The sequence below is a fragment of the Thermobia domestica genome, chromosome 3 (genome assembly GCF_964235325.1).
Source record: "Thermobia domestica chromosome 3, izTheDome1.hap1.1, whole genome shotgun sequence".
In the NCBI taxonomy this organism is placed as follows: domain Eukaryota; kingdom Metazoa; phylum Arthropoda; class Insecta; order Zygentoma; family Lepismatidae; genus Thermobia; species Thermobia domestica.
Window position 1 is genome coordinate 125,576,122 of NC_137456.1, and position 23,201 is coordinate 125,599,322.

Consider the following 23,201-nt stretch of genomic DNA (forward strand, 5'->3'; position numbering starts at 1 on the left):
TCTATCGCAGTTTATGTGGCGTGATTGGTCACTAATAATAATAATAATAATAATAATAATAATAATAATAATAATAATAATAATAATAATAATAATAATAATAATAATAATAATAATCCTAACAGATATCTGCAATTTAGACATATCAACTTAGATCATTGAACGGTAAAACTTGAAGCATGTTGACAAGGAACGTGTAAAATGTCATCCTTTAACTCTTCACGCACGCGGAATCTAAAACTCGTAAGCAGTAAAAGTTAAAATCACAGTGTTGCAAAATTAAGACTTGAAGAAAGTGTCGAATATATTATATTGCCTCTTGGTTTTCCATTGAAACAAGAATTAGCTACTATCTGTTGTTAAATATCTTTCACGGTTAGATAGGAGTGGATTAGATTTTAAACATAATTTTCTTCCTCTTCTAGTTGATTCCACAAACAAAATGTAGTATTGATCTGTCTTTGTGCAGTTTTTGAGAAAGACATTTATTTTTTTTTATTTAAAAATTAATGGTAATATTAAATGTTGAGTTTTTAACATTATTAATTGTGTTTTCTTATTGTACAGTCCGCAGCAAAAAAACCTGCAACACGAGCATGTAAGTTTATTGTGAAGCGACGAAGTCTTTTGCACCAAAATAAGTATACAGGAGAGAACGCCGAGGTTTCTTCTGGCGTGATTCGTAGCACTTAGACGTTATGTTGATTTCCCGGGCTGTTAGGCGTAGTTTCACATTAAACTTACATGCTCATGTTGCAGGTTTTTTGCTGCGGACTGTACAGAAGATTATGACCTGCGGAACATTAGTTATTTCCAATGGTCCTGCAAGACTTAAAGTCAAGTCTCCATGAATTAATAGAACAAAATATAAAGTTTCGTGTTGCTGTTTGCTTTCCTGTGCTATATGATCAACTCATACTTTTCTTCCAATATGTAAAAAAATAATATTTTAAAACGTTTTTATTTAGTAGAAATATTTGCTAAAGTATACTTTTGAGGCCAAACTCAACATAATATTTTGTATGGAATATTCTTAAGAATTATTTAAACAATCAAACTAAGTGGGATTTCTACCGATTTTTTTTTTTTTCATTGACAACAATATTGTATAATTATTTTTAGATTGTTTATATTCATATTCTCAATACTTATGTGTTGCTTGGTAAAATAATGTTGCGAAAATAATAAGATGTAAATATAATAGTTTATAGATTCGAAGTATGAAAATTTAAGTTCAAAAGTTTTCATAATTTTTATATTAGGAGAACTCTAATTTAGCTGTAATCTTTTCGTGAACTTGATTAATGGTCAAATTAACTTAATGATTGCTTTCTTTGACGTCAAGCAGGTTATCTGCAAGTGTAATGGTTCAAAACCAGCCTAGAGGAAGCAGTAGGAGGAGTGGGCAGAATAGAACAAGACACAGAGCCACACCAGCAAAAGTAAGTACCAGTCTGAATATTTAGTATTATAATTACTAGATTTTAATCAAAAGAAAAAAAAACATTAATTAAATCAAATTATAGCAAATTATACTTTGTTCAGTACAGAACGTGAAGTCCATAAAATTGAGCTTATAAAATATACTATTAATATTAAAATATTCAATGTATATCAATGCATGAGTTCATTTGCCGATTAAAATAATGAGTAGTAATTGTCTTAATTACATAGAATAACGCAGTTGATATCAGCAGCAATCGGGATATTTGTATGAACGAACTCCCTACGATGTAGTCATGTGAAAAATATATTTCTCACTGTTCTTTGTTAGGTTATTTTAGTACCTAAACTAAAATAAAGATTTGGAAGAGGTAAAGAAAATACATTTTCATGTATTACACGGTTTTGAATACAAAAATTGATTATTTATTTTACTATATCATTCTGAAAGATACTGTTGGAGTAACAAATGAATGAATTGCCCAAAGAAGAATGCTATTAAAAAAAAAAAAAAAATGCTTGTAAGAAGTTCCTAAAAGTCTAACTCCATTTATGCGAAGTTTTCACCCCTTCTTTGTTTCTTTTTGTATTATCAGTTGCTTGCTCAATGAGTTTTTCTTTACGATACTATAGCCTTTTAATATAAACAAAGTACTATCTTAAAATCTTCTTATACAATCTTTAAAATCATATAAACGTCCTGCGTTGCTATGTGAATAGCGTGCGCACCTTGTTTCGATTTCTGGCGGGAGCTCATGTGGTTCGGATCCCACGTAAAATACTTCCACGTCTCGTATAGACTTGCTGCTGAACAGGACACTAACCTCAAACAATCTTTAAAATCACCTTATGAATGGTAATTATAGTTACTAAAATAGTAAGAGTTCTGAATGAATATCTTTATCTTTCTTCTTTCTTTTTCTTTATATTCTTAAGACGAACAATTGAATTCGAAAATCTACATTTTAAAATCTTAATTTTAAATTTTATTATGTATTCTATGTACAGCTGGAGTCTGGAGGAGGACTAGAAGACATCAAAATGGCGATTGAACAATTGACTATGCGTTCTCATGGCTCTAGAACCTCGTACTCAACCTCAACATACTCCAGTATGAGTGGAAGTGAGAGTGAACCCGTTCGACGACTCATGCGTCATTCCAGTCTCGAAACAATCAACACCAACGTCACGTCTGCTGATGAATTCGTATGGGTTGACTCTCATAATAGGTTAGTATTTACGGAGTACTAGTGCTGGAATTTGAATTTTTTTTTAGGTATATGTGAAAATCAAATTACAGTCCCATCTGGATAAGTTGAAACTGTTAATTTCTTTAATAATAATAATAATAATAATAATAATAATAATAATAATAATAATAATAATAATAATAATAATAATATAATGGTTCTGTCAAAGTAAAACCCTTTTGAAACTATCCTTTTACTAGAGTCGAAATACAAACAAATATATATATATATGTTTATAATTCAACAAATAAAACTTTTGATCTTCGATCCTTGTTTATTTCATTGACATTTCAAATGCACTGTTGTGTTTATCTTCAGAGTTATACTAATTTAGGAACCTATTATACAATTATTGTGGAATAATTTTAATTTTTACGTCTCCGTATATTATATATATTTGATAAAGTCTATTGGGTATATTCCATATTAGGTATATTCAATGAAATGTTAAAAATGAGAACAATAACTCAACAACTGACTGGCTATTTTTAATTTAGACAAATTTATAATGAGGAAGAAGATAAAGTAAAAACTTTATAGGTAAGTTTTCATGCTAAGGAAATTTGGTTTACATTTAGAAAACGGTGCAAATAGGTGATGTATCAAAAGAAAATACTAACTTTTAAGATATATCTTTAAAAATGAATGTTCTCACTTTTTCGTACAAATGCAAGGTATATTTTTAAAAATGAATGTTGTCACTCTTTTTCCTTAAAAACGTAAGGCCGATTTAAAGTTCATAAAGTTTAATGTACGAGGTATGATCAAATAATGCGATTAATAATTTTATTAGAAACAAAGTAATAAGCTTACATGGAATTTGATTTAATCTCCTTCAAAGTACTGTCCTTGGCTAGCAATGCACTTATCCCAACGTTGAATCCATGACTGGAAGGCTTCTTTTGTAAGGGCGTTGAGCTGCTCTGTCGTGGCCCTTTCAATGTCAGGAATGGTGTCAAAACGTTTTCCTAAATAGGGTTTTAATTTTTAGGAAGAGCCAGAAGTCGCATGGTGCTATATCTGGAGAGCACAGCGAATGTGGACAGACAAGAATATTTGTTCGGCCAAAAACTCGCGGATGAAATCAAGACGTGGCACGGCGCGTTTTCGTGGTGAAGAAGAAAGTCATTTGTTCATTTAATCGGCGGTTAAAATGCTTTTCTCGAGCCATACAAGATGTGTAGTTTTTCGAAAAGCTCTCGAATAGTCATTCGCCTGTTTGAACAAATCATTTGTGCGTTTTCATCTGTTTTGTAACGTCAAAGAAGTCTCGATCGTTGCTCGGATTCAACCGACTTCTTTCCGCTTTTGAATCGCTCATACCACTTGTGAATAGTCTTCAATGCCACCGCTTTATAGCCATACACTGATTTTGACATTTCGTGAGCTTCTTTGGCACTTATTTGCAGCTTAGAACAAAACTTAATGTTGGCGCGCGACAGACACTCTTAACACGTCCTTACTCTTCTGCCTCTGGAAGCCAACTAACATGTCACAATTCGTTCAAACTCGACACTGACTGTAACAAAGGTTTAGACTACAAATAGTTGAAATGGATACAACATCGATAGATGGCGCTGTGCAACTACATTCACCGTACATTTTGATCACACCTTGTATTTTGTATTTTCTTCATTATACCTTGATTCTCGCATACAGTTATAGACATAAGAGTATCAGAGTTTACAAGTAGGTACCCCAATGGAGTGTCGAGAAATTGTAGAATAAGCAGTTACCACATAACCAGTGGAGCCTCTTGAGAGAAGTTACATCGATAAAAATTTGAATTTTATCGTTACAAGCTTAGAGAAGAAAGTTTAATACAGCTATATACAAGGATTAGTACATAAAGTGGTGTGACTTCTCCACCACTGCACATTAAGGGATCATGACACCGAGTTGTATAATGAAATAGAATTGGTAATTGGTTTATTAACTATAAAATAAGACCAGGAGGAATATTGTGCCAATGAAACTATTCTTGTCAACCAATAAGATCATTGCATTAAATGCTCATAGAGAAGATTATGCATTTAAAGTAAATTGAAAGTTATGTAAGTAGATCTGACGACAATTCTTCATCACATGAGAAATTAGCATAGTCACTGAATATAAGATTTGTATGCTTAGAAGATATATAAAATTTTGACTTCTATATCAGTAGAAAAATTATCTTACAAAGTACTGCAATATTATTTATTTCTTTTAATAGCTATATTTAATAACACTGATATTCTGAATAATGATTTTAACAATAATCTTACTGTAATTATTTAACTTTTTCTAATATCTGCAGATTGGTTGAACTTCAACAATTGCCGTGGTCCAACCACGATGTATTGCGGGTAATTCAAAACGGTAGGATTAAGGACCATATGGAACGGGTGTCGATGGAAACTGTTCCCAGACTGTCTTATCTTCTTCAGCGAGCTTTAGTGCGGGTAGCTCGTGAAGTGCAAAGGTTGGCTCGACCATTGGGCATGTGTAGCAAACAAGAAGTCTGTAGTGCGCTTAAAATTGTGCTGTCACCAGCCCTTGCTGATAGTTGTACGAAGGTAAGAGACAACATATAAAATTTATGTGAGAATAAAATTCGCAATATTTCTTTACAAGCTATTTGTTGTTAAAAAGAAAATAATTTGTGTCAACAAAAGTGCTTTCCTATCCCTCTAGATTTTCTTATTCCTGTCCATCTAGACAATAAATTCGGCAAGAGTTGGAGACTATTTGGACACGGTTTTCGAAAAGGTACAGAGAGTTACATTCCCTCTATGTTTAGAAAACTATTCAAATCCAGTTAGTTGCTCCAAGTAGTGAAAAAGAACATAGGTAGCGGCTTGTGAGGGAAATCACATCTGTAAAAATTACAATGTTATCGTTACAAGCTAGAGGAAGAAAATTTACCTTATATCCTAATTATTGTATGCAAGAATTAGAAGATTAGGTATGTTTTCTACCCTTAGTACATAGATAAAATTGTAATTTTTACTGATGTGACTTCCTTACGTACCGCCACTGATTCGCTACATTCATAAATAATGCAATATTCTTTTCTTTTATTTTTTAAGAATATTATATCTTAATTTGTATAAAAGAAGAAAAAATAGCATGTTTCAAAATGTTTTCTTTCTTTTTTTCAAATAAAGAAACATCTATCAATATATGATTTTTGCTGTTAAAATCTCATAAAATTTTAATACCATTACAATTATAATAAAAATTTTAAAAATCACTATCTTCTAATTTTACTTTCTTCGTTTGTTTGTTTCTAGAAATATTTCTTAACTTGTATTTTTCTTTCCTCATATGCATCCTTTTCTATTTTTTTCACCATCAAGGCTTGTTTACGAGCAGCAGCGATGTATACTGTGTCGGGCGATCAACTAAGACAAAGTAAATCTGCACGAGCTGGACTACAACTCCCTGTCGGAAGATTCCATCGGTGGATGAGTGACGTTAGACTTGGAAAATTTGTTCACGAGTAAGTTAAACTTTCTTTTTCTTCGCATGGTTAAATTATCACTATATACTAGTTTGTGGGATTACTAGATTTCTAGGTATAATCGGGCCGCGTAGAAGATTTTACATTTTTCTTTTTAAGTATATTCTTTTTGTATTAAAATGTACGCATAATGAAGTTAAAAGTAATATACACTTATCATTTAGCTTGTTATAGTGTGACTTGTACAGACGAATTTCGAAAATAGAAATATGTAAGTTTAATGGGCATTTCTACTAGATTTTTTTTTTTTAATGCTAAAAGTTCTGTGCGTCTTTTTCCATTCGAGACTGAGGGCGCTATGAATTATTGGCAAGTGCTGGTTGTATAAGCAACCTGATTAAAGGCGGCAGAAAACGTTAAGCTAGAATACATAAAATGTCTCAACTAAAATTAAGTTAACGAATTAATAAAAATTAACATTCTTTAATTTATTCCACTTTGTTGGTAGTTAATCCATTAATTTCGCACTGGGTTGGCGGCAAACTGCCGTATCATTTGCCGATACTTATTCACTGCAATCTGTCTCGATAGGTAAAGAAAAGATGCATAGTACTTTGGAGATAGCTGCTTACGAAAAATATTTTCTTTCGTTTATGACCTATTTCTAACTAGTAGAAACTCGCCCCTGAATGCCGTCTCTTAAAACAAACACCATAATGTATGAACATCTGTCGGCTTCAGGCGGCATTTACTGCTTAGTAGCGAAACAACTAATAGCTGCCACTTCGCATGTTTTCAAGTATGTACGGCACAGAATGAAAAGTAAGTAGGGAGCCAAAGTGAGTCATTCTTCAACGCTCAGTTGGAAGTTGTGCTCAGTGACTTAAAATTTGAAGTATACTTTTGTATGATATAGGCAGGAGATATATAAGGACTTACGGAAATTTGGTACAGCAAAAAAATTCGTTTCTTTAAAAAAAAAAAAAAAAGTACAAAAAACTAAACTAAATAATAATAATTTTCTCAAAGTCGCTGAAGCTAGAGACATAAAATTCAACACACACACACACACACACACACACACACACATATATATATATATATATATATATATAGGGTGTTAATGAACTACACCGACAAACTTTCTCACATCAAAATAAGAGAAAAAAGTTCATATGGACCTATGGCGAAAAGTGCATAGTTTCAGAGCTAGGGCTGTCCAAAGTCGCGAAAAAGCCAAATTTCAAGAGGCCCTACTTCGTATTCGAGAGACTGTAGATGGTGGTCCTTATCAGCCTAAAGGAAGTCATACATAGGCAATCCAAAAATGCATATTTCATTAATGTTCAATGGGTGTACAGATTATTCCTTGCATGGTAAAATTCCCAGACATGTCATCAACCGAATTTTGAGATATGCTTTGAGTTTATGATTGGTCCAAAGTAGGCAAACGATAAGCCTTGATAGCAGTGAACACGGAATCCTTTGGCGCGATGTCGGAAGTGTAAATACGGCATACTGCGATGTTTTCTTTCACGCTTATAAGTGAAGAAAACGTGAAATATACCGTGACGAAATACATATTATCACACGTTATTCCGAACAGAAAGAAACATGGAGCTGCCGGTTCCTAACACTTCCGCCTTCCCTCCGAAGCATTCGATGTTAATTGTTGTCAACGTTTACCTCCTGCCTACTTTGCACCCTTCTTGAAATTAGGGTATATCTGAAAACTCTATTGAAAACATATCAGAGAATTACACCCTGTAGGGAATACCCTCTATACCTATTGACAATTGATGAAATATGCACTTTTGGATTGTGTATGCGTGGCTTCCTCTACGCTGATAAGAACCACCATCCACAGTTTCTAGAATTCGAAATAGGACCCATTGAAATTTGGCTCTTTTGCGAGTTTGGACAGCCCTAGCTCTGAAACTATGCACTTTTCGCCATAGGTCCATATGAACTTTGTCTCTTATTTCGATGTAAGGAATCACCTCTTACAGTTTGTCGGTATAGTTCATTAACACCCTGTATATACATAAATGACATTTGTCCTCTCGCTCAGAACTTGAGGAAGGGGGAATCTCGGGCAGTTAATCATCTATAGGTGGTACTAAATGAAATTTTGGACTGTATATACATACAGAATAGGGCATTTATCTGGATACACTCTTGTAAATTTTAAACTATTGGACAAGAAACACTGAAATTTTGTACCATACAAATATTAGGACTAAGACATTCTGGCATACTCTGGTACCACGAGGTTAACAGTGTTGCCAACCTAATATATATATATATATATATATATATATATATATATATATATATATATATATATATATATATATTAAACAGGGAATAAATTCAAAAGCTCTTAAGATAAAGACATTCACCCATTTTATCAGTGCCTTGTGCTAACAATAGAATGTTGTTCCTTAATGTTTGAACTATAGATATAGAATAACAGCATTCTATTGTCAGTACAAGCTGCTAATAAGATGAGTAAAAGTCTTTAAATGTCTCTATCTCAAAATTGTCGGATTTTTGGACTTGTTTCCATTTTCCCAAACATCACAGATATAAATTTCTGATTAAAACTAAACAAACATTTGTTTGGGTGTTTCTTTATTTTTTTTAAGTTTTTTCAACAGGGAGGGGGGAAGGTAAAATAGATTTTTCAAAGGACGTAGTGGGAAGCAATTCAAATTGAAGATGGAAAAGTTGGAGAAGTGGCATTCGGTGTAAAAATTTCTAATTGAAAATAAGCAAACACGTATTTGAGCGTTTTTCGAAATTCAACTCCCAAAGAAGAGAAAATTGCAAATTCATCAGTTTTATAAAAATTAACTTTCTAAGAATCAGAAATTTTAGAACTATTATCATGTATAAATTACTTCGTAGACCATAATCCTTTGTGAAATCATTGTTTGAAGCAGGAATTAATTAATCTAGTACATTTGGAAGTTCTACCTCGGAAGAGCAAGGTTACCATTATCACATCTCTTTTGAGTTACTGAACGCAAGGAAACGAATATGTTTTTTTTTTCAGTTTTTTTTTTTTAATTTTATGAAGCTTATGTTTCATCTTAAAAACATGGGTTGAGGCTAAATTGACATATCTGGATAATTGTATAATATGATTTTCTTTCCTTCTGTAACATTACACCGTGACAGCATTAACACCGGAACACCCAGAACAACGTACTTGTAACTTTCAACAAAGGGGGTATCAAAACGCAAGATTTAAAAAGGAAAAATAACAAACCTAAAATAAAAATATTATATACTTTATATATATATATAAAGTATAGAGAGTTTGTGTCATTCTGTTCGAAGAGCTGAAGAAAATATTATAGTACCTAGGATAGTCAAATTTTGAAAACATGTATTTTAGAACATGAGATATACCTTGAACCTCACCAACCCTTAAAGCATATTATTTCCGAAAAAGATGAATCTTTCTGTTTTCCATAAGAAATATACTTAATTTGTTTAATTTCTAAATTGCAAAAAAGGAAATGGTTAATTCTTGAAGAAACGTGTTTCCTTTATGAATAATATAGTACTCTCATTTTTCGTAAAATAGAATATGCCTATAAATCTGAATGTGAATGTAAATCTGAATAAAACTGAATGTAAAAGCATCAAATAATAAAATAAGTCTTAGAAGGTGGTGAAGGACAGAGACATATGCAGGGGGTAAATCCTGGGAGTCTAGACCTCCCTCCCCAAAATCCCGACTTTGTAAATTTAGCCTGATATCAAGGGTGATTTTACAAATTTTAATATAATATATATCATATTGTGTTTGCCCTTCCCTGTGAAAAGCTTTAGACCCCCAAAATAAATTCCTGTGTACGTATCTGGTGAAGAAGGCTATTTTATCCTAATTCACTACAGTAAAAGGAGTTGAAATGTCTAATTGCCTAATGGGAAGCTTCTCAACTGCGTCTCTGTTCTTTAACTTTCTTTTTCTTCCCACTACTTCCCCTCTCTTTGAGGAAATCTTAGTGAAAATGCTTATAGTTTACATTCTCTTGTGTTGAAGGATGATGTTTTTATTATTTTGTGGTAAGCGATTTATATGCATGGTATCATTTCTACGCTCCGTTTGAGGCTAGAAAACTAAGCATCTCTATTTAGTACCTTCAATAAAGATGATTTTGTGTGTGTGTGTTTTTTAAGTAATCAACATACCTTTAGTTTAATTTTCACACACCTGCACCGGAACTCAAAAAATGTAGGTGACATAATAATACTTTTACTTTAACACAACTAATCTTAACAATATATTTACTTTCTTAGGTATTCAGCAGTATATCTTACAGCGGGTATGGAAAATCTCTTGGAAGAGATAGTGTTACAATGCTTACCAAACGATGAAGAAGCCATGTTGACTGCCACAATGTTCGAACATGCCATTGCTAACAACGGGGACTTGTGGGGTCTTCTTCAACCTTACGCCCACCTCAATTCTGGAAGAACTGCCACTGGTGAGTAATTTATTAAATAAAATAATAGTATGAGAGACTTTTTTGGGTAAGGCAATATCTAAGTAAAGCGCGAGCGTTCGTAATTTTGTGCATGCGCAGTGTCTCCCGGGATTCTTTAAGTATAAATGGACGCCATTTGGAATAGGGTCAGTAGCGGGTGAGTTTTATGGTGTATGATGAGGGGAATTCAAAAAGATCGAGTGAAGTAAGATGTGTAATTCGATTCTTGACTGCAAGAAATGTGATACTGGCAGAAATTCATCGTCAAATCTGTGAGAAGTATGGTCTAAACGCTATGATTGATAGCAAAGTTTGTAATTGGGTGTGACTGTCTAAGGAAGGATGGGAGAATGTTCATGATAAACCACGATTTATAATCACTAACAATCTTGTGCGTGCGTTAGAGATTAAGATTTGTGAAAACAGACGATTTACCATTTCCACGCTATCAGAGTATTTTTTCACAAACTTCATGTTCTTTTCTATAAAATTGTGTCTGAAGAATTGGCCTCTCAGGTGGAAAACTTTTATGACATGGGTGTGCAAAAACTTATCTACCGATACGATAAATGTTTTAATATCAAGGTAAATTATGATGAAAAGTAACTGAAGGTATGTAGAATCTCCTAAAAATGTATAATGTACTGAAGTGTTTAGTAGTTATTTTTTATTATAAAACGGACCTCATTTTAAAAACACCTCTTGTAATAATATTAATAAGATTAATAAGAAGAAAAATGTGAAAATTTGAATTTGATTTGTTGTGGGTTTAATGCCTCTTTTCAACACCGACTCTATATGAGATACGGCTTAATATGTCTTCCTCAGAACATTACTTACGAGTATTTAAAACGTTTAGCTTTTAAGAACTCAATTCGTAAAGATTAGTACTATTTTGTTAGGATAATATTGTTTATGATTTCGGGAAGATTTTTTTTTTTTTCAATCTCTGTTACTCAAATTCAGCCTTCCTTGAGGCAAAGCTAATTTCATTCTCGTACAGTAGACAATTAATTTCTCCACACTATTGTAAATGTGAAATAGTAGCATTTCATTTAAATTTTCCTATTTCTTGCTCTAAGAATGAAAATGATAAATTATTTTCTTCTAGAAACTGAACGAATTAGGAGTTCGTTCCAGTTACTACTTTTCTCTTAATGCTTCCATACATAAATACTAAGAGGTGCTCACGCGTTGTTATTAAATAGATGCTATGACGAAAAGATCAGAAATTTAAATTTGCACTTTATATACCAAACAAATATGCATGCGAGTATATTGTTTCTTCATTCTTTCCACGATTGAACAAATGAGGAATCAAATAATGAGGAATTTTAGCATAAAAACTTCGATTTAACAATATAATGTTTCTCTTCTTTCCTTATGGTAATAAATAATAAAAATGTACAGTGGATATCGTTTCGAATTTCTACAACAGTGGTAAAGATAAATTTAAATAATTTGCGCACAATTTTTTATATATATATATATATATACACCCTCCATTCCAAAAGAAACCGAACTTTTGAAAACAAATAGTACCACTAGTGCCATCTGTTGTAATATTTTACCGGTAGATGACGTAGTCCCTCATTGACAACTGGTATAAATGTCATGACATTTGGATGCACGGCAACAAAGTTATTGCGTTTCAACTGTCAGTGTGTTGTGTACATCGGTCGGAAAATGAGTTGCAAACAACGAGCTGCAATTGAGTTTTGTGTTAAACTGAGTAAAACTTTTAGTGAAACGCACCAAATGCTACAAAATGCATATGGTGATGAGTGTCTATCCCGTACGCAAGTTTACGAGTGGTTCAGGCGATTCAAATCGGGTAGAGAGACGCTGGATGATGACGAAAGATCAGGCCGTCCCAGAACCGGATTATCGGAAGAAAACATCGAAAAAGTGCGTGAATTCATCAAACATAACAAAAAATCGTCGGTGAAAGTTATTGAAATGGAATTAGGCATTCCTCAAACAACCGCATACCGCATTTTGACCGAAGTTTTGGGCCTTAAGAAGGTTAATTCGCAATTTGTACCACACAAACTCATCGAAGACCAAAAAGTTGATCGAATAGCGCATTGCAAAGACATCGTTAAAAGTGCTCGGCAGGATCGAAACTTCTTGAAATCGATTGTAACTGGTGACGAGACGTGGTGTTTTGAATATGAGCCCGAAACAAAGCGGCAAAGTGCTGAATGGAGAGCGCCGGATGAAGGAACACCCAAAAAAAGTCGCTTGGTGAAGTCAAAAGTTAAGGTGATGCTGATTTGTTTTTACGATTCAAAAGGAATTATCCACAAAGAATTTGTTCAGCCCGGCCAGACAGTCACTGGAGAGTTTTACTTGGGCGTCATGAAGCGTTTGCTGGCAAGAATTCGTCGTATTCGGCCCGAATATCGCGAAATCGGTAGTTGGACTCTTTTGGACGATAATGCACCATCACATCGTTCGCGACTTGTAACTGAATTTTTGGTCAAAAATCACATTATTCGGTTGCATCATCCGCCCTATTCACCAGATCTCGCTCCATGCGATTTCTATCTGTTCCCGAAACTGCATTTGGCGATGAAAGGAAAGTAGCACGCATCGATTGATGCCATTGAGAAGGCGACGACCGCCGTCCTAAAGACCATTCCAATAAAGGACATGGAGAAGTCGTTTGACAACTTGCTGGAGCGTGCAAATATGTGTATCGATGCTGAAGGGGTATACATTGATTAATAAAAATGATTTGTTCCAAAATGTACATTGCTTTTTTGTTTTTTTAAAACGTTCGGTTTCTTTTGGAATGGAGGGTGTATTTAATACATTTTGATTGTGCGGCAGGTGAAGTGACTAATTTGCTTGTAATTTGTAAAAAAGTTTAAACTATTAATTTGTACAAGAAAATTTGCAATCGTAATATACCAGTAATGTTATTTTCTAGTAATGTACAATAATATATAATATTCTTATTGAGCGAAGAAAAGTCTGAGAACATGGAAAAGTTACAAAATTATGAAAAACAGAAAATTATGAAAAATAACCCCATATTCCTACAGAACTTTTTAAAAGAATATTCCTATATTTTTCATTAAGCAGTAATGATGTAAAGTATAGAATGGTGTACGATATATTACTTCTTCAAAATCTAATTACTCTTATCAAAACGACAAACAAGAGTTATTTAAATGCTTTCAAATAAATTGTACGTTCTCAGAAACATCGTGGTTCCATTAAATGAGTATTTTAATTTTTGTCAAATTCGTGCACAATTAGTATATCTGTAGAATGATCCGTAGAAAAAGCAATTTGAGATTACTGTATAAATATTCCGGTATCAGTTTTATTATTAGAATATTTTATTATACCATGCGGGATTGATATGATTGTACACTTTTTCTTTTCTGAAGAAATATTAGCGAAAATTGGAGAAGGGAGAACAATATTGGAGGTAATTGCTAACTGATACAATGGGATATGTATCTATTAACAGATTTTTTTAAATCACACGTTAAAACATTCAAAAGACACAAAATCTGCGAACGGTTTCGAAGCGCCCTTCACTTCTTCCTCAGCGAATCTAAAGGAAGCTTGTTGCTTCATAAAAAAACCAAGATGAATGAAATTTTCTACTTGATCATCCTGTAGAATAACAGTGAAGGGATGAGTCTGTATTACGATAGTAACATTTCTTTCTTTTCCTAGTTATAGGTTATGAAAACTTCTTATGTCTTAACACGTTCGCTGCTGAGGACGCCCATCGGCGTCCAATACTGAATTTGGCATATGCGCCGGACGCCTCTCGGCGCTTGTCCCTGCAGCTGATTCACTTTCCCGCCAGCGCTAGTGCAGGTATTGGCGGGAAAGTGAATCAGCTGCAGGGACAAGCGCCGAGAGGCGTCCGGCGCATATGCTAAATTCAGTATTGGACGCCGATTGGCGTTCTCAGCAGCGAACGTGTTAAACGTATAATAATTTTTCAAGAAGTTTGGTTTACCAAAACTTCTTTATATATCTACGCTGTCCGTGTGCTCGTCTGTCCATCCAGGAGACAATAAATGTCAACAACTTTATAATGAATCACCACCAAATTTAGTCAAGTTGAGGGTCAAAGGTTAAGAATCAAAGTTCTTTGATTGAGGTGATATTCCCACCGAAAGTGGTAGAAATCAACTTTTTTTTTAATTTTTTAATTTTTTTTTTTTTAATGTTGATCACTGTAGGGCAGAAATGGTAATAGATAATGAGACGCAGTTTCCTGTAATCGACTAAGCGTCCTAAGAATACATTTCATCTTTATCCTTAACTCTCTACTAAAATCAGAAGTGATAGAAATCTACTATAACTTCCGATTTTAATACTGATCTGCACAGAGAAAAACGATAAGAGATAATAAAGAAACGATTTTTTGCAATCGACTTAGCGTTCTAAGAGTAGATACTATACACTCTATTAACCTATATTCAAACCGAAATTGGCACAGCCGGTTTTAACGTTGATCGCTATAGAATAAAAATCGTAATAAACAGCGAAATATAGTTTTCTATAATCAATTAAAAGCCCTAAGAACGTATTCTATCTCCATTCTAATTTCTCTACTAAAACCGGAAATCGTAGAAATCTACCACAACTTCCAGTTTCAATATAAATTGAAAATTGTCACACCATACAAACCAAACTTCTTCACGTGGAGTACATATAATACTGTTACTTATTATTTTCTGTTAATACTGGATATAGATTTTAAAACAAGAAAAACTCGTTAAAACTTTTTTAGAAGAATTTTCTTATTAAGGATATAATAAAAGCTAATGAAAAGAGAGAGAAGGAAGAAAGGCCGTAATTGGTGGACGGCATTGATGAGGATGATTTTACGTGAAAACGAAGAGATGGACACACGAAGAAGTGAACCGTAGAGCATGAAAGCTTCTCGATTTGTAGTAAGTAACCTGTCAGTAATGACAGAATACTTATGGTAATGATAATGAAAATATATGACAGGGTCTTCTCTTTTGCTTTTGCAGGTGCACTTGCGTTACCAAGATGGCCAAGTTCTAGCAACGTAGAACCAGGCTCAAGACTAGATGACGTGTCTCGTCCCGGAAGCAAATCTTTGGAACAGAGTTTGCTAACGACATGTGTTGGATCTGTGGGAGAGCTAAGCGATCTGTTGGCCCGTGTTACCCAATATCACCACCGACCGATGCCTGGTTCTAATAAGCCACCTCCCACGTGGTCGCCATCTGGACTTCATGCGCTTTTCTATTTCATGAGGTGTTCTCAGGTATAGGGATGAAACATAATTATAAAGTGTCAGAAGAACAGTAGTATATTCCTATAATTATCAATTTTGGAGGGAAGATACGTACATAAGTTATAAAATGGGATTAATTCTTATATTTGTAAAATGTAATATAATGCGTATTGAAAAATAAAAAAGTAATAATAACTAAAAGAACTTAGAGAGTGATAAGAACAGCTTGCATCAATTTGTGTTTCACAGCTTAATACATGACCACACAGAAGGTGAAAATTCTTGGGAAAATTGAGGATTGAATACAAAATAGTTTCCTGTTCTTCTTGTAGTTTGTTTGTAGTTAGACTGTTGTACAATCCGCGGTAAAAAACCTGCAACATGAGGATGTAAGTTTATTGTGAAACTACGCCTAACAGCATAGGAAATGAACATAACGTCTAAGCGGAACGAATCACGCCAGGATAAACCTCGGCCTCCTCCCGTGCACACTTATTTTGGAGCAAAAGACTTCGTCATTTCACAATAAACTTATATGCTTATGTTGCAGGTATTTTGCCGCGGATTGTACAATCAAAGTTCTTTAGGAATTGTGTGGAGTTTAAAAATCTAAGTTCTATTTGCCTTTGTTAAAAAAATAGGGCTAAATATTACATTTGTCGCGATATTACTTGCAGATTTTATATACTGCACTTGCGTTAAATTTGTAACTGAAAAGGACTGTCATTGTACAATTTGGGAATATTTACTTGAATATTGTATTAGATTAAAATATAATAAGAAGCAAAACTAGGTGAATCTATTATTGTATTAAATTATCGCCCTCTCTCTCTCTCTTTTAACAGCTGGAACATGCGGAACATGGCGACCATGCAGGTCACGCTCCAATTCAAGAACTCGTATATGAGAGACCTTACATTGTACTTCCTCCTCTGGTAGAATGGGTGAGAGTAGCAGTGGCTCACGCCGAACATCGACACTCATCTGTATTGGACAAAGATGATGTAATGCAGGCGGCAAGACTTCTTTTGCCCGGTGTAGATTGTCCCGTCCGATTAATAGGGTGAGTTTCTGCTTCTCTAGAACATATTATGATAGACATTGAAGCAAAATTATTGTAAAATCAACATCTAGAACTTAACAAAGCTTTCAGTCAGTGGCGGCTCGTTATGGAAGTCACATCGGTAAAAAAAAATTACAATTTTATCGCTACAATTTTTATGAAGGGAAGAAAACTATTCTAATGTGCTTTCATAACCCATGCTGGTCTTAGTGAACTAAGGTATTGTGCACTTTCAAAATCACATATATAGAACATATTTTAAAATAATGACGTATTTTATTTTTCTCCTTAGTGTAATAATATTGTATTGTATTGTGAGATTTTGCGTTCCATAATGAAATAAAATGATGAAATTGCAATATAAAATATCCATATTGTGAGCGGAATTCTAACCAGCGACAGATAGGCGTTGCGATCGCTAGGGTGATAATATATAATATATAATAATAATAATAATAATAATAATAATAATAATAATAATAATAATAATAATAATAATAATAATAATAATAATAATAATAATAATAATATAATAAGAAGAAATGAGAGTAGGCTAAGTGGTATAGTGCAAGGAAACGAATAGTATGTAACTACAAAAGATTACATAAATTACTACAATTATTGTTGCAATGAATTGTACGATGAAGCAGTATTAGTACCTGTGGTAATGGTTTATAAATAATGGAATCTATATGTGTTTTTACCTTTGCACTTTTTCTATTTTCACATGTAGGTATGAAGAAGTTATGTGTCCAAAGAGACAACCAGACGATTTGGAATGTGCTCGCAAATTGAAAATAGACCTCGCATTTAAGATGATGAGTTGTGGGCGCACTGACCTTATAACACACGCTTTACAATTACTGCCATCTACAAAGGTATGTTTATAACATTTAAATGTGAAAGTCTATAATAAAAAACAAGATTGTTGAACAAGTTCATACATTACTTATTACTTGTGAGTCTCTGTTAATGTACTGGCTAAAAAGGCAAATATAAGGTATTTATTGTTTCCAGTCCAAAATTTCCTCATATTAGAATGAAAGAAATTATATATTTTTAAAAATGTTAAATATTGTAGGTAATTTAGGATTGAATTAAAATTAGGATTCAATTAAAACTTATAAGTAAATTAATCTTAAATATAACATTAAATTATCCTTACTTTTTTTAAGACGTAAGAATCTAATACACTGTGCCTTTCTTACCTGTAACCACATGCGTAAAAGAATTCCAAAATTATTATTTTCTTTCTTTTTCTCCTTTTGAGATACTAATAGTATTTTTATGAAATATTGAGTTATAAATATGCACTGGGAGCCAATACTTCTGTTTTTGTCAAAAGTAGAAAGTGTGCCAGGTACTATCTACAAAATACTATAAGTTTCCAAACCGTTTCGTATAGAACAGAGATTTGGGTGTCATGCCCAACTAGAAACAGTTTATTTAATAACATTTTGTAGATAGTACTGGTACACTTGTTATATTTTTTATATTCTTCATTAAATTATTCTCTAAAAATTTTTAAAAATGCTGGCGTGAGCTCAGGTAAAAGCCTTAATCAGATTTGTATCGTACACTTGTAACTTATTTTTAAGGTAAGAAAGGTAAATGTGAGCTCCCTCATGGAAATGTGGATAGAGTACGCGCCTTTGACGGGGAAGCCCGGTTCGATTGGGATCTCATGTGGTTCGGATCTCACATTAAGCTGTAGGTCCACGTCTCATATAGCCTTGCTGCCGAAAGGGACGCTAAACTAAAATCTAAGTAACTAGAAATGTAAATGTAATCTTAAGTGATTTAACTTCAATTATCTGCTGGAAGTAAAATGTTTTAAAATAAAAGCCAATAAAGTTGTTAGGATTCCACTTTAATAGTAGCTCCTACCCTTCATAATCTCGGTATTAAATAATGACATAATACAAAAGTCATCATCATAACTTTAGTTTTCGTTATTATCCGACCAGGTTAACACTGTGAACGAGAATGGAATAACGCCGTTGATGCTATCTTGTATGCGAGGAGATGAAGCTATGGTGCGTCTTCTTCTTGACGCCGGCGCAGACGTTGATATGGAGACACCACCTAATGGACCGGCATGTTCATCAGCCAATCCAGAAACACAGCACTGGACAGCTCTTACATACGCAACTATACAGGGACATTATAACATAGTGCAGCTGCTCCTTGAAAAAGGAGCCAATGTAGAGGGCGGTGCACGACTGAGCGAGGACAAATGCACCGAAACACCGCTTCAGGTAAGACATTACTTATTTGCAGAGAAAGATTCCATATTAAACTTTTTATTTACACTTTTACTTTTACAAAAGGAAAACTGTTTAATGTTAATTATACAAATGTTTATGTTCTTTAGGTTAACCAGTTATAGAATGATCCTCTGGACAGCAAGACTGATTTCATAATGTGCTATGTAAACGATGATGTATTTATGCTTTCTTTGTAATATTTTCACCTCCTCCCTTCCATAACAGTATTTATTGTTAAATTTTATCTTGTAGAAAAGCTCGTATAAAAGCTTAATTATCTGCGTTTCACTAATAGATGTGTTTGTCCAGGCTTGCAGAGAACAAAATCCGAAAATTTTTGAAAAAGTTTTCAGGAAAATATTTTGTGAGAGAACAGGAAAAACAAATAATCGAAGGGAAAAGTTATTCAAGCACAGAATTATTATATTCAAAGAATGTTAGAACAGGTACAGTCTTGTTTAAAAAATGGCCATCCATCTTGCTTTAGAAAGTCATATTCTGACAAACGAACATAGGAAATTCTAATACTTAGGGTCTAAATAAAGATCTCAATTGGCCAAAGAAAATCGGCATTTGTTTGACTTAATTTCGATTATGGGCAAAAATATATGATGTTTTCAAATAGAAGTGGGTGGCCAGTTTTTCTTAAACAAGATACAGCGATTATCTTATTTATTTAACAAACTTTTATATTATTTACAATGTCAATTTACATTGGAATCAAAACAACCATGACGAATACAATAAGGAGGATAATAGAATGAAGTCGGTAGAGCTTATATTTAAAGGTATCATCCCATCATTCACTGTAGAGCTGTGGGGAAAAATATAGAAAAACTTGTCATTATATGTAATCACGGGGTTTTAAACCTGAAACTTTTGGATTATGAAGCGTAAACGCTAACCAATAGATCAATAAATCTAGCTCAAGCGAGATACATCGCTTGTGAGGAAAGTATGCACGGAATGTATAGTTATAATTAAGAAACCAGCGAGGAGGGAACTTTTGAGTAGGTGAAGAAGAAAGATTGATTTTATACAGATTGTATTGAATTGGCAATGGAGAGGATACTGTCAAGCTTTCATTCTTACGGCAATGAACCATTGAGTTTCTTAACAAGTATAGTTTGTTAGTTAATTAGAGAAAATTATAAAGTTCCTAATTAATATTGATCTAATCCAAGAATTTTTGTAATTAGAGAAGATCCAATCCTGCTCGATTGAAAAATGTATGCTTCAAGCCTCCGCAAATCGAGCAGGTATGACTTCGAGTGCCGCACTCTCTACGTTGCGTTGTTTTTGAATTACAGCCCTCTGAAGTTCATTTTTCCCTCGCTTTCGGTACCTTATATTGCCGAAATTATCCCTCACTGACCAAAGTTTCAGAGGACGTTTTTGCTTGTTTCGGTGTCAGGAATCGGGACAGGACGTTTGGGCGCCACCATTTGGGCGCGGACGTTTCGGCGCTGCCGTTTGGGCGCAAAGCCGTTTAGGCGCCAGACGTTTGGGCGCGAGGTACATAGTAAAGATCACAATTTACATATAAAGTAAGCTAGGCACTGAAAACTAAGCGCGAATCAAGATATATATACATTTCCTACACTTCTATCTTTATCTGACCTCATTTATCTATATATTTTCTATCTTATTTATTCATATAAATTAAATAGTTTAATGCGTTTGTGGCATTTGTTGCCTAACCTCGTCATGGATTGATTTTTCGCTTGTTTACGATTCTTGTACTTCTGATCTAATGATCTCATTCTTGTATTATATAAGAAAGCTAGGAAATAAAGGAATCAGACGAACTGTTAATAATTTTCTTAATGTGAATTAAAACATATTGATTTATTTTTTGTATTTTTTTAAAGTTAATAATTACATACGTATGAATATTAAAATTTGTTTTCTTTCGTATTACGTTTGCCAAACTCTTCTCTTCCTTAAGACCAATAAAGAACTACCAATAAAAGATTTCCGCGCACTCGAGTTAAGGGAAGTGGCCCCGCGTAGCGTAGTCTCTAATGCTCTCCCCTTCGGTGCGAGTGGTCCCGGATTCGATTCCCGGTGGGGGCATTCTGTCGAAAAATTGTAACACGCTCTTTGTCACACGCCAGCCACCCTGAATGAGGTTTTCCTCATTCACACCAGGCAAATGCCGGGGTGGTACGTAATTTATAGGTCCAGGCCGCTTCCTTCCTCCCCTTTCCCCGGATAGTGTACTCCCTCAAACGTGACGGGCTAAATAGCCTTAGGTGCCGAAAGCCCAGAAATCTAAAAATCCTAAATCCTAATCGAGTTGGGGAAAGATGTTAATACAGGGTGTCTATGACATTGAGTTTAGGAACTGCAGTATGCCGTATTTCGGGTATCACTTTTTTTTTTAACATTCCAATATAAAAATCAAAACTTAACACACTTTTTTTTCGTCCCATTGTAAGCATTTAATCTGCATTGAAAAAAGTAGCGAAAGGAAAAAAGAGAAGATTTCAAAGTGAAAAATAATTGTTAAGTGTACATATATTGGTCATTTAGCCACTAGAAATGTGTTTGACATTTACACTTATCGCATAACTACAGTAGAAGGCCTGCTTTAAGTTTTTTTAATGGAATAGGCTCACTATGTATGTAATGCAGGCAATCATATCTAGTCTGGTCTACTTATCTTCGCTTGAACAGTTATCAAATAAAAAGCACACTTAACTTTGGCTGGAACTTAAATTTACAAAATTTAATTGTTAATTCAGTTTTTAGAATTTTTAAATTCCAGTATTTCTAGTATATAAAACAAACTCCAGTATAATTCAAGGACTTCCACTACAGTAGACACCTTGTGATATCTTGATTCGAACTTAGTACTCAGCGCCTAACATAACGACTTTTTAATTTAACTCGCGCCCGAACGTCTGGCGTCCAAATGGCTTCGCGCCCAAACGTCCAGTGCCCAAACGGCGGGGCCCAAACGTCCGCGCCCAAATGGCGGCGCCCAAACGTCCGCGCCCAAACGTCACGTACCGTCAGGAATGAGCTCCCGAAGTTTGTTCAAATAGTATCTTATCACCGTGTATAACTTCTAATATAAAGTGCACTCCTAGACTTGATTTTACTATTCTTCTTGTAATAGCAACTTGTGTTTGACGTATGTGTCAGCAGTTACGGCTAACAAAACACTCAGCGTTCCTTATTTTCTTTAATGTCCTTGATTTTCCGTATATTTTTTCATTTATGTTTACTTTTTCTGATTCATTAATTGAAGACTTGCTGCAGAAAACAATGTAGGTCCCATCTTGAAATTGTTTCACTTATTTTATTTTTTAAATACGTTTTTGCCTTAGATTTTCATACATAGCTTTACTTCGTTACATACTAGGTTGTATTCAGTGTTCGAAGTGGAAAAAAAAAAAAAAAAAAGCAGACGCGGTATGTTCTATTACGATTTTGACTCGACATAGAGGCTATCTAAATGTTGAAGTACAGTGAGGGTATGTTGCCTAAAAGATTGCATTTTTTTATTTACATAATGACTGAAAATCATTGGAGAGCTTCTCTGTAGTTATGGGCTGGGGGCATATGTTTTAAAAAACAAGAAAATAGGAAAAAGATAACAAAAATGTCGGTGTTGTCAATTTAGAAATCATTTCTACATAAGAAATAAAATCTTTTTATGTTCTAAGCTATTCGTCAATTACTGTGGATAAAAATGGATTTATTAAAGGTATTTAGCATCTACTGTCCAGTGACGGTATGTCTTAATCACTGCAAAATCAGAAGCAGCATGCCTTCATCACGAAAAATCAGAGGCGGTATGGCATACTACCGCATATTGTCTCACTTCGACTACTGGTTGTATTTCTAAGCAACAGTATTTTCTATTTTGTGACGCTAGGACACAATTTACTATCTTTCGTCTCTACTGTTACAGTAACTATTGTTTTTGGCACTTACGTTGTCTTCTACAGCAAGTCTTCAATTGTTATTGAATATGCACA

The 23,201-nt window shown here is 33.9% G+C and overlaps 1 protein-coding gene across 5 annotated transcripts in view; it reads left to right on the plus strand.

The window, feature by feature from the left end:
- Positions 1–23,201, plus strand: part of LOC145680710 (ankyrin repeat and BTB/POZ domain-containing protein 2) — a 447,712-nt gene that overhangs the window by 405,618 nt on the left and 18,893 nt on the right. For 4 of the 5 annotated variants that reach the window (XM_081751633.1, XM_081751631.1, XM_081751635.1 and 1 more), the window contains 9 exons: positions 1,346–1,442; positions 2,452–2,672; positions 4,990–5,248; positions 6,032–6,174; positions 10,450–10,637; positions 15,653–15,912; positions 16,728–16,945; positions 17,679–17,823; positions 18,913–19,203. In XM_081751633.1, coding sequence (XP_081607759.1) covers positions 1,346–1,442; positions 2,452–2,672; positions 4,990–5,248; positions 6,032–6,174; positions 10,450–10,637; positions 15,653–15,912; positions 16,728–16,945; positions 17,679–17,823; positions 18,913–19,203 — 1,822 coding nt within the window. The remainder of the gene's footprint in view (positions 1–1,345; positions 1,443–2,451; positions 2,673–4,989; positions 5,249–6,031; positions 6,175–10,449; positions 10,638–15,652; positions 15,913–16,727; positions 16,946–17,678; positions 17,824–18,912; positions 19,204–23,201) is intronic. The other variant, XM_081751632.1, reaches the window with a different exon arrangement.